The 13097-nt window shown below is 45.8% G+C and overlaps 1 protein-coding gene across 4 annotated transcripts in view; it reads left to right on the top strand.

Moving 5' to 3' along the window:
• Positions 1–13097, top strand: part of CCDC30 (coiled-coil domain containing 30) — a 137857-nt gene that overhangs the window by 80586 nt on the left and 44174 nt on the right. For all 4 annotated transcript variants that reach the window (XM_073316525.1, XM_073316527.1, XM_073316528.1 and 1 more), the window contains one exon: positions 11788–11925. In XM_073316525.1, the coding sequence (XP_073172626.1) occupies positions 11788–11925 (138 nt within the window). The remainder of the gene's footprint in view (positions 1–11787; positions 11926–13097) is intronic.

A 13097-nucleotide genomic window follows, 5' to 3' on the forward strand; every position in this document is an offset into this window, starting at 1 on the left:
TCTCTGTCTGAGGGGTTGGAGCAAATGCGGTTGTATCGCAGAGCTTGGCTGTAGACGATGGATCGTGTGGTGTGGTCAGGGTGAAAGCTGGAGGCATGCAGGTAGGAATAGCAGTCAGTAGGTTTCCGGTATAGGGTGGTGTTTATGTGACCATTGTTTATTAGCACTGTAGTGTCCAGGAAGTGGATCTCTTGTGTGGACTGGACCAGGCTGAGGTTGGTGGTGGGATGAAAATTGTTGAAATCATGGTGGAATTCAGAAAGAGGGATTCTAGGTGGACTCCTCCTGAAGGTCGAAACAGCAGACTGGACTTCTACATAGAGTGCTTCCGCCGACGTGCACGGGCTGAAATTGTGGAAAAGCAGCATCACTTGCCCCATAACCTCAGCCATGCGGAACGCAATGCCATCCACAGCCTCAGAAACAACTCTGACATCATAATCAAAAAGGCTGACAAAGGAGGTGCTGTTGTTGTCATGAATAGGTCGGAATATGAACAAGAGGCTGCTCGGCAGCTCTCCAACACGAGTTTCTACAAGCCATTACCCTCTGATCCCACTGAGAGTTACCAAAAGCAACTACAGCATTTGCTCAAGAAACTTCCTGAAAAAGCACAAGATCAAATCCGCACAGACACACCCCTGGAACCCCGACCTGGGATATTCTATCTACTACCCAAGATCCATAAACCTGGAAATCCTGGGCGCCCCATCATCTCAGGCATTGGCACCCTGACAGCAGGATTGTCTGGCTATGTAGACTCCCTCCTCAGGCCCTACGCTACCAGCACTCCCAGCTACCTTTGAGACACCACTGACTTCCTGAGGAAACTACAATCCATCGGTGATCTTCCTGATAACACCATCCTGGCCACTATGGATGTAGAAGCCCTCTACACCAACATTCCACACAAAGATGGACTACAAGCCGTCAAGAACACTATCCCCGATAATGTCACGGCTAACCTGGTGGCTAAACTTTGTGACTTTGTCCTTACCCATAACTACTTCACATTTGGGGACAATGTATACCTTCAGATCAGTGGCACTGCTATGGGTACCCGCATGGCCCCACAGTATGCCAACATTTTTATGGCTGATTTAGAACAACGCTTCCTCAGCTCTCGTCCCCTAAAGCCCCTACTCTACTTGCGCTATATTGATGACATCTTCATCATCTGGACCCATGGAAAAGAAGCCCTTGAGGAATTCCACCAGGATTTCAACAATTTCCATCCCACCACCAACCTCAGCCTGGTCCAGTCCACACAAGAGATCCACTTCCTGGACACTACAGTGCTAATAAACAATGGTCACATAAACACCACCCTATACCGGAAACCTACTGACTGCTATTCCTACCTGCATGCCTCCAGCTTTCACCCTGACCACACCACACGATCCATCGTCTACAGCCAAGCTCTGCGATACAACCGCATTTGCTCCAACCCCTCAGACAGAGACAAACACCTACAAGATCTCTGTCAAGCTTTCTTACAACTACAATACCCACCTGCAGAAGTAAAGAAACAGATTGATAGAGCCAGAAGAGTTCCCAGAAGTTACCTACTACAGGACAGGCCTAACAAAGAAAATAACAGAACGCCACTAGCCGTCACCTTCAGCCCCCAACTAAAACCCCTCCAACGCATTATTAAGGATCTACAACCTATCCTAAAGGATGACCCAACACTCTCACAAATCTTGGGAGACAGGCCAGTCCTTGCCTACAGACAGCCCCGCAACCTGAAGCAAATACTCACCAACAACCACATACCACACAACAGAACCACTAACCCAGGAACTTATCCTTGCAACAAAGCCTGTTGCCAACTGTGCCCACATATCTATTCAGGGGACACCATCACAGGGCCTAATAACATCAGCCACACTATCAGAGGCTCGTTCACCTGCACATCCACCAATGTGATATATGCCATCATGTGCCAGCAATGCCCCTCTGCCATGTACATTGGTCAAACTGGACAGTCTCTACGTAAAAGAATAAATGGACACAAATCAGATGTCAAGAATTATAACATTCATAAACCAGTCGGAGAACACTTCAATCTCTCTGGTCACGCGATCACAGACATGAAGGTCGCTATCTTAAAACAAAAAACCTTCAAATCCAGACTCCAGTGAGAAACTGCTGAATTGGAATTCATTTGCAAATTGGATACTATTAATTTAGGCTTAAATAGAGACTTGGAGTGGCTAAGTCATTATGCAAGGTAGCCTGTTTCCTCTTGTTTTTTCCTACCCCCCCCCCAGATGTTCTGGTTTAACTTGGATTTTAACTTGAAGAGTGGTCAGTTTGGATGAGCTATTACCAGCAGGAGAGTGAGTTTGTGTGTGTATGGGGGTGGGGGGGATGTGAGAACCTGGATTTATGCAGGAAATAGCCCAGCTTGATTGTCATGCACATTGTGTAAAGAGTTGTCACTTTGGATGGGCTATCACCAGCAGGAGAGTGAATTTGTGTGGGGGGGTGGAGGGTGAGAAAACCTGGATTTGTGCTGGAAATCACTTTAGATAAGCTATTACCAGCAGGACAGTGGGGTGGGAATAGGTATTGTTTCATATTCTCTGTGTATATATAAAGCCTGCTGCAGTTTCCACGATATGCATCTGAGGAAGTGAGCTGTAGCTCACGAAAGCTTATGCTCTAATAAATTGGTTAGTCTCTAAGGTGCCACAAGTCCTCCTTTTCTTTTTTCTTTTTGCGAATACAGACTAACACGGCTGTTACTCTGAAACCTGTCAGTATTGCTAGAATGTCTCCTATTTATACATCCAAGGACCGTGGCTCTTTTTGTCACACTATGCTGGTGTCAGTGTGAACTATGTTCTTTGTTTCTAGATGTATGACCTTGCATTTGGCTGTATTAAAACATAAGAACGGCCACACTGGGTCAGACCAATGGTCCATCGACCCCAGTATCCTGTCTTCCGACAGTGGTCAGAGGGAATGAACAGAACAAGACAATTATCGAGTGATCCATCCCCTGTCATTCAGTCCCAGCTTCTGGCAGGCAGAGGTTTAGGGATGCCCAGGCATGGGGTTGCATCACTGAGCATCCTGGCTAATAGCTATTGATGGACCTATCCTCCATGAATTTATCTAATTCTTTTTTGAACTTGTTATAGTTTTGGCCTTCACAACATCCTCTGGCAACAAGTTCCATGAATTGATAGTGCATTGTTTGAAGAAGTACTTTCCTTATGTTTGTTTTAAACCTCCTACCTATTAATTTCATTGAGTAACCACTGGTTCTTGTGTTATGTGAAGGGATAAATAACACCTCCCTATTCACTTTCTCCACCCCATTCATTATTTTATAGCCCTCCATCATGTCCCCCCTTAGTCGTCTCTTTTCTAAGCTGAACAGTTCCAGTCTTTTTAATCTCTCCTCATATGGAAGCTGTTCCAGACCCTAATCATTTTTGTTGTGATTCTCAGTACTTTTTCCAATTCTAATATATTTTTTCTGAGATGGGGTGACATCCAGGTGTGGGCATACCAAGGATTTATATAGCAGCATTATGATATTTTCTGTATTCTTAGCTATCCCTTTCCTAATGGCTCCTAACATTCTTTTAGTTTTTTTAACTGCCACTGCACATTGAGCAGATGATTTCAGAGAACTATCCACGATGACTCCAAGATCTCTTACTTGAGTGGCAGGGGCATGTGACGTTCCCCTCTGGTGTTATCTGGACCAGTGATCTGCTAGGCCACTCCAATCCTTGACTCTGGGAGCCAGCCTTACCCTGCTCTGCTGCGAGAACCCCACTCCTGGGCTGTTCACGCACAGCCTCTGGCATGTAAGCTGCTCCCAGCTACTTGCAAACAAATAACACTAGCCAATATCTCCGATCCCAGACGCAACCCTAGGAACCTCCGTCTTGCAGTGCCCAGTTATGGACACAGCAAGCTAATATAAGTGTCAAATTAACAAAGAAATTTATATGTTCCAGGCTTGTTATCCCAAGGGGAAACTCTCTGACATGCTTCAAACCAAATGCACTGCTTCAGGTAGAATAAACAAACAGATTTAACTATAAAGATAGGTGTCTGTAGATGTAGGTGGAAGAGAGAGAGAGCATGGCAAATATCTCTCCCTTTTATCATGTCCTTTCTTACCTCTTGGCTTTGCCCTCCCAGCCCCATTCAGAGTCAGGTGAGCATTACCTCATTGCAGTTCCAAACTGACCAAAGGAGGAGGGGTGACTCACTTGAGAGTTTAACAGATTCTTTTGTTGCTGCCTAGGCCAGCGTCCTTTGTTCCTGTGAGGCTGAGCTGGGTTTGTCCCATACCTGCCCTGATGAGGTGTGCACTACCTCTCTGCTCTTGTAGAGTATTTGTCTGGGCTTGCTTTAAGCCGTGAGGATACATTTTCAGCCTCATAACTATATACATGAAATTACAACCTATAACATTACTATAACATTACGGTAACAATGACTACTGTAACATCACTATAACAACAATGCTCAGCGCATCATTAGCCTTCCGAAGACACCCGACATGACAAACTTTGCATTGGATACCACACAATCATTTTCTAAAGATGAACATGGGAGTGTAGGGTGTTCCCCCAAGGTACAGAGTATCACAGCATGTGCAGGAATTTAAATTTCACCACTTTTGTGGGTGCACCGATGAGGGGCGCAGAACTTCTCTGCAGGAAGGAGACGAGCAAACTCCTTCAGCCCAGGAGCCCCAGCAAGGGGCGCAGAACTCCTTCTGCTCCTGAGCTGCAGCAGGGAAAGCACTCGCTGGAGAAGTTTGCTCTCCCTGCCGGAGCCCAGGAGCAGGAGGAGTTCTGCACCCCTTGCCGGGGACCCCAAGCCGGAGGAATTCTGCATCTCCCGCAGATTATTAGGTGGGGCCTGCCCCTGTTAAGTGGTAACAATCATAGAATATAGAATATCAGGGTTGGAAGGGACCTCAGGAGGTCATCTAGTCCAACCCCCTGCTCAAGCCAGGACCAATCCCCAACTAAATCATCCCAGCCAGGGCTTTGTCAAGCCTGACCTTAAAAACCTCAAAGGAAGGAGATTCCACCACCTCCCTAGGTAATGCATTCCAGTGTTTCACCACCCTCCTAGTGAAAAAGTTTTTCCTAATATCCAACCTAAACCTCCCCCACTACAACTTGAGCCCATTACTCCTCATTCTATCATCTGCTACCACTGAGAACAGTCTAGATCCATCCCCTTTGGAACCCCCTTTCAGGTAGTTGAAAGCAGCTGTCAAATCCCCCCTCATTCTTCACTTCTGCAGACTAAACAATCCTAGTTCCCTTAGCCTCTTCTCATAAGTCATGTGTTCCAGTCCCCTAATCATTTTTGTTGCCCTCCGCTGGACTCTTTCCAATTTTTCCACATCCTTCTTGTAGTGTGGAGCCCAAAACCTGGACACAGTACTTCAGATGAGGCCTCACCAATGTCGACTAGAAGGGAACGATCACGTCCCTCGATCTGCTGGCAATGCCCCTACTTATACAGCCCAAAATGCCGTTAGCCCTCTTGGCAACAAGGGCACACTGTTGACTCATATCCAGCTTCTCGTCCACTGTAACCCCTAGGTCCTTTTCCGCAGAACTGCTGCCTAGCCATTCGGTCCCTAGTCTGTAGCGGTGCATGGGATTTTTCCATCCTAAGTGCTGGATTCTGCATTTGTCCTTGCTGAACCTCATCAGATTTCTTTTGGCCCAATCCTCTAATTTTTCTAGGGCCCTCTGTATCCTATCCCTACCCTCCAGCATATCTACCTCTCCTCCCAGTTTAGTGTCAACTGCAAACTTGCTATGGGTGCAGTCCACGCCATCCTCCAGATCATTAATGAAGATATTGAACAAAACCGGCCCCAGGACTGACCCTTGGGGCACTCCGCTTGATACCAGCTGCCAGCTGGACATGGAGCCATTGATCACTACTCGTTGAGCCTGACAATCTAGCCAGCTTTCTATCCTCCGTATAGTCCATTCATCCAGCCCATACTTCTCTAACTTGCTGGCAAGAATATCGTGGGAGACCATATAAAAAGCTTTGCTAAAGTCAAGGAATAACACATCCACTGCTTTCCCCTCATCCACAGAGACCGTTATCTCATCACAGAAGGCAATTAGATCAGTCAGGCCTGACTTGCCCTTGGTGAATCCATGCTGACTGTTCCTGATCACTTTCCTCTCCTCTAAGTGCTTCAGAAGTTATTCCTTGAGGACCTGCTCCATGATTTTTCCAGGGACTGAGGTGAGGCTGACTGTCCTGTCGTTCCCTGGATCCTCCTTCCCTTTTTCAAAGATGGGCACTACATTAGCCTTTTTCCCATCGCTCGGGACCTCCCCCGATCGCCATGAGTTTTCAAAGATAATGGCCAATGGCTCTGCAATCACATCCACCAACTCCTTTAGCACTCTCGGATGCAGCTAATTTAGACCCCATCATTTTGTACGTATAGTTGGGATTCTGTTTTCCAATGTGCATTACTTTGCATTTATCAACATTGAATTTCTTCTGCCATTTTGTTGCCCAGTCACCCAGTTTTGTGAGATCCCTTTGTAGCTCTTCACAGTCATCCTAGGACTTAACTATCTTGAGTAATTTTGTATCATATGTAAACTTTGCTATTCACTATTTACCTCCTTCTCCAGATCATTTATGAATATATTGAACAGTGCTGTCAAGTAGCCGAAAGGACTTGGTTTTACCTCTGTTTATTGCATTGGGGAGACCATTACTAGGATACTAAGTCCAGTTCTGTGTCCACACTCTAAGCAGGACATTGACAGATTGGAAGAGGGTTTAGTGAAGAATTATAAGCATGAGAAGAGACAGTTCAGTCTATTTTGTGGAAGAGGAAGTTAAGAGCTCTCCCCTTGGCCTAAAAAACCAGCTCCACGAGCGGCAGAAGCTATGTCAGTGGGAGAAGCTCTCCCGCCAACATAGCATTGTGCACACGAGCACTTATGTCAGTTTAACTTCTCTTGCTCAGTGGGGTGGTTTATTCACACCCCTGAGTGACGTAAGTTATGCTAACATGGGCTGTAGTGCAGACATAACTGTGGTCATGGTCTGTTGGTACCTACATGGGGAGAAGAGATAGTAGGGGACAGAGCAAGATCTAGTGGTTGAAGTTGAAGTCAGAAAGATTCAAACTGGAGGTAAGACAACTTTTTAACAAGGAGGGTAACTAACTATTGGAACAGCTTCCCAAGGGCTGTGTAAACTCATCTCTTGGAGACTTTACATTGAGATTGCATGTCTCGCTAAAAGATCTGCTCCAGTTCAACCTCCAGGGTAACTTACTTAAGGCAGGTCTACACTTAAAACGCAGCATCGGCAAAGCTGCAGTGCTTAAGTGAACATGCTCCTACACCAATGGGAGAGCGTCTCCTGTCAACGTAGTTAATCCACCTCTGCAAGAGGCAGTAGCAAAATCAACAGGAGAAGCTGTCCTACTGACATAGTGTTGTCTACACCAGGGGTTAGGTCAGTATAACTATCATAGAATCTCAGGGTTGGAAGGGACCTAAGGAGGTCATCTAGTCCAACCCCCTGCTCAAAGCAGGACTGTCATAAATATAAAGGGAAGGGTAAACCCCTTTGAAATCCCTCCTGGCCAGGGGAAAGCTCCTCTCACCTGTAAAGGGTTAAGAAGCTAAAGGTAACCTCGCTGGCACCTGACCAAAATGACCAATGAGGAGACAAGATACTTTCAAAAGCTGGGAGGAGGGAGAGAAACAAAGGGTCTGTGTCTGTCTGTATGCTGCTCTTGCCAGGGACAGAACAGGAATGGAGTCTTAGAACTTTTAGTAAGTAATCTAGCTAGGTATGTGTTAGATTATGATTTCTTTAAATGGCTGAGAAAAGAATTGTGCTGAATAGAATAACTATTTCTGTCTGTGTATCTTTTTTGTAACTTAAGGTTTTGCCTAGAGGGGTTCTCTATGTTTTTGAATCTAATTACCCTGTAAGATATCTACCATCCTGATTTTACAGGGGGGGTTTCTTTATTTCTATTTACTTCTATTTTTTATTAAAAGTCTTCTTGTAAAAAACTGAATGCTTTTTCATTGTTCTCAGATCCAAGGGTTTGGGTCTGTGGTCACCTATGCAAATTGGTGAGGCTTTTTATCCAACATTTCCCAGGAAAGGGGGGGTGCAAGTGTTGGGAGGATTATTCATTGTTCTTAAGATCCAAGGGTCTGGGTCTGTAGTCACCTAGGCAAATTGGTGAGGCTTTTTACCAAACCTTGTCCAGGAAGTGGGGTGCAAGGTTTTGGGAAGTATTTTGGGGGGAAGGACGCGTCCAAACAGCTCTTCCCCAGTAACCAGTATTAGTTTGGTGGTGGTAGCGGCCAGTCCAAGGACAACGGGTGTAATATTTTGTACCTTGGGGAAGTTTTGACCTAAGCTGGTAAAGATAAGCTTAGGAGGTTTTTCATGCAGGTCCCCACATCTGTACCCTAGAGTTCGGAGTGGGGGAGGAACCTTGACAAGGACCAATCCCCAATTTTTGCCCCAGATCCCTAAATGGCCCCTTCAAGGATTGAACTCACAACCCTGGGTTTAGCAGGCCAATGCTCAAACCACTGAGCTATCCCTTCCACCCCCATGTTGCTCAGGGGTGTGGATTATTCACACCCCTGACCTGAGCAACGTAGTTACACCAATATAAGTCTGGTTTCAGAGTAGCAGCCGTGTTAGTCTGTAACTGCAAAAAGAAAAGGAGGACTTGTGGCACTGTAGAGACTAACAAATTTATTTGAGCATAAGCTCACGGAAGCTTATGCTCAAATAAATTTGTTAGTCTCTGAGGTGCCACAAGTCCTCCTTTTCTTTTTGCCAATATAAGTCTGTAGTGTGGACCTGGCCGTAGTAGTTTGCAGTGTTGTTGTAGCCTTGTTGGTCCCAGGATATTAGAGAGACAAGAGGTAATATCTTTTATTGGACCAACTTCTGTTGGTGGGAGAGACGAGCTTTGGAGCTACACAGAGATCTTCTTCAGGTCTGGGAAAGATGCTCCCAGTCTCACAGGTGAACACAAGGTGAGACAGATTGTTTAGCATAAGAAGTTAACACATAATGTAAGTCAGAGACCATTCAAGCTGAAGTGGCCAGTTAACAACTTTGTAGTCAAAGGACAAAAAAAGGTGTGTGGAGGGGTGAGGGACAGTGGGTTACAGATTGTTGTAATAAACCATAAATCCAGTGTCTTTATTAAGACCATGATTTGTAGTGTCTAGCAAAGTTATGAATTTGAGCTCCCAGGCTCATCTTTTGACGGTGTTGTGCAGGTTTTCATTGAGGCGATGAGGTCAGATATGGAGTGATCGTTTTGTGAAAAGTGTTTGCCCATGTGTGACATGGTATTTTTGTCTTTTATCATTTTCCTGTGTGAGTTCATTTGAGAGTGTAGTGATTGTCTGGTTTCACCCACATAGTTGTTGTTTGGGCATTTAGTGCACTGGATGAGTTTCACGACATATTGTGATAGGCATGTGTCAGACCCCTGGATCTTGAGCAGTGTTTTGTGGGGGGTATTGATCATCACAGCAGTGGAGATATGTCTGCTGGTTTTGCATCTGTTGTTCTGGCAGGGTCTGGTGCTGCTTTGAATTGGTGGGTCTGTGGGGAGCTTGCTTCTGCTGATGATCTTGGTGAGGTTGGGGGGTTGTTTGAAGGCCAGAACAGGGGGTTTGGGAAAGATTTATTTCAGGATGTGGAGCACATCGAATATGGGTTGTAGCTGTTTAATGATACCCCGTATGAGTTCCGGTGTGGGGTGGTAGGTGATTGAAGGGTTTGGGTTTTTTTCCATGTTCACCCATAACAATTTTACATTCAACAATACACATTTTGTTCAAACCATGGGAACAACCTTGGGTACTAGGATGGTTCCCCAGAATACCAACTTCTTCATGGTTGTATGCAGAGTTGATGTAGCCAGGTCAGTCCCAGGATATTAGAGAGACAAGGAGGGTGAGGTAATATCTTTTATTGGATCAGCCTCTGTGGGTGAGAGAGACAAGCTTTTGAGCTTCCACAGTGACCTGAAGAAGAGCTCTGTGTAAGCTTGTCCATCTCACTAATATGGGCCCTCTTCTTGGGCCATCTTGAGGAATAATTTTCTGGACAAATGTGCCACGAAACCAATGATACACCTGAGATACATCGATGATATTTTCATCCTCTGGACAGACAACCTAAACTCCCTCATAGACTTCCACCAGAACTTCAGCAATCACCACTTGTCCATCAAATTCTCTCTAGGACACTCCCAAACCAGCATCAACATCCGGGACACCACAATCAGCTTCAAAAATGAAATCCTACAAACCACTATATACAAGAGATCCATGAATCACCACACTTACCTTCACAGATTCAGTAACAATCCCAAACCAGGGACAGTGAAGCCTTCCCAAAAGTGAGGGAACCAGGGCCCCTGCCCGCTCTGTGGCCCCACCCGTGTCCCTCCTCTTCCCCCAAGGCTCTGCCCTGGCGAAGCCAGAAGCAAGAGTGGGGCCAGGGAGCCCAGGCCCCTCTAGCTGCCTGGGGTGGGGGGGCTCCCCACAGCTGTTCGTGCAGCTCTTACCCCGACCCAGACCCAGCCAGGGGGGCGGGGCCTCGGAGGCTCAGACCAGCCATGGTAAGTGCCTTCCAGGCAGCTGTGGGGAGCTACAGACCCTCCATCTGCCCGGGGCTGGGAACGCAGGGGGCAGGGACATGGGCCAGGGGCTGCTCTCAGGCCCCCGCACCATGGGCAGGTGGAGGGTCTGTCGCTCCCCACAGCTGCCTGTGCTCCCCAGCTGGGCTATGCTTCTGGCCTGTCCGGGGTATGGGCCTTCGGGGGGAAGAGGAGAGGTGGGGGGCAGAGCCTGTGCTGAAAAGTGGGGAAAGCCATGGCCGCCCACCCCATTCTGGCGCCCCTGTCCCAAGCACTAAGGCCATGTCTATATTTGCAAGCTTACAGTGGCACAACTGTACCCGTGCAGTGCCACTGTAAGATCGCTCATGTAGCTGCATTATGCCAACAGGAAATAGCTTTCCTCTCGACATACAAAACCAGCGCCGCTAGCCGCCGTAGCTATGTCGGCCGGAGGGTGTCTCCCACCACTCTAGCGCTGTGCACATGAGTGCGTGTGCCAGCAAAACTTATCTCGGGGGGGATGCTTTTTCACACCCCTGAGCGACAAAAGTTTTGCCAACATAAATGCTAGTGTAGACATGGCCTAAGAAATATGTTATCCTCTGCCAGGCATTCAGATACCACAGAATATGCTCTGAGGAGAAAGCCTGGGATACACACCTTACCTGCCTTCACCATCCAGGGACACTCGACCAGAGAAGTAGATCGCAGCATGGAACAGGCCACTCAAATTCCCAGGAGAACCTGCTTCAACCCTCTGAATGCACAGCCCTAGTGTAGTATTTACGGTCAGAGCACGAGGGTTTAACTTTGGATGGAACGAACAGTCTATTATGGGTATAACCTGTATCTGGGGTAATGGTTTGAGATTATTCATTTAAATCTTCGTCAGAACACAGGAGGAGCACCTGATCGTTGGGGCAATATCTTTTTTCCCGTAAATCAAAGGAAAACTAAGTAAACGATGTGTTGTTAACCAACAACATGCAAAGCCCTTTGGAACTTGCTTTTTCCTTAAATACAAGAAATGATTAAATATCTAAATAGACAAATGACTCTCATTTAATCTGTGCCTAGAATTAGTGATATGCTTCTTTGACTAACTCCTTTTTCTTTTTAACCAGGAATTACATAATTCAAAGTCAGAGCTCATGAGTCTTTATAATGAGCTCCAGAATCTCCGAGGTGCGGCAGAAGAAAGAGATTTCCTTAATGTAACCCATGAGAAACTACAGCAAGAAAATACTTTATTGGAAACAAAGGTGAGAATTTAGTGAGATCAGTAGTCTTTCAGTGTTCCATTGACTGACACTGACAAAATCTGACAATTTGCACTTCTCAAAAAGGGACAGGACAGTACATGAATAGCAAGATTATTCAGTTACAGTAGTTAATGCCAACAAATTTGGGAAGAGATATTAAATTTCATGCCTCCGAATTTAAGCCAATCTCTAACTACTGGGGATTAGCAGGTATTTTACACCTTCCTCTGAAACATCTGAGTCTGGCCACTCTGAAAGACAGGAGACTGGGTTAGACGGACAATGGGTCTGATCCAATCCAGCAGTTCCTGTGTTCCTAAGCACTCTTTATGTTCTCTGAGTCCTTCATCTCCAACTATTAGCTTTGCATCTTTTTTCACGGTCTCAAGTGCTGGCTCTGTTATTGTCCAGTGTAATTTCATTAATTCACAGTGAAAGTGTCAAGCTCCTATCTCTGTGAGAGACCTTCCTGGTGAACTAAATTTTACCATCATTTGTTGATTTTTCCCTTGGGGAAATTGAAACAAAGTATTTTGCTGCAGGTCCAGTTGACCCAAATTTGAAACATTTCAATTTGTCAAACTGAATCAAAATGTTTTGTTTCGGGTCAGTTCAACACTAATCTGCGTCCATCTGTGCTGCTACAGTGCCTCATGGGAGTTGTAGTTTGCATGCCTCAATGCCTCATCTCCTATGATGCACCATGGTCATAAGACTCCTGTGGTGCACCAGCGTGTCCAGAGCCTGGATTTGTTAATGCTCTGGGAATGCTGGGATGTCCATCTCTTTTCTCTGTGCATTTGGGATGACTGGTAGTTGGGAAAGAGGTGGCAATCATGCTGAGGAGATTGGCCAGGAGACAGATATTATTCTGTTGTGTGTTGCAGTCTGTTAGCTAGTGTGTGCTTCAGCAGCTGTTTTATGACTTTACTTTGTACTTTGTATTTTAAAATTTGTAATATACCTAGAGCTGTAGATAAGCAATAAGGGTACAAATCCAAATAGACAAATGTGATTTTATGGTAGAGCTTCCCTTGATATATGTGTAAACTGCTCACTGATTTCCCATGCACAGTATTGCAAAATATTGAAGAAATATGAGGCATTAGGGTAATTTAGACTTTATATTGCAGATTTACAAGTTTTCTTTAGTTGAAGTCACTAGACTTTCT

Source organism: Lepidochelys kempii, chromosome 18 (assembly GCF_965140265.1).
Source record: "Lepidochelys kempii isolate rLepKem1 chromosome 18, rLepKem1.hap2, whole genome shotgun sequence".
NCBI classification, from domain to species: domain Eukaryota; kingdom Metazoa; phylum Chordata; order Testudines; family Cheloniidae; genus Lepidochelys; species Lepidochelys kempii.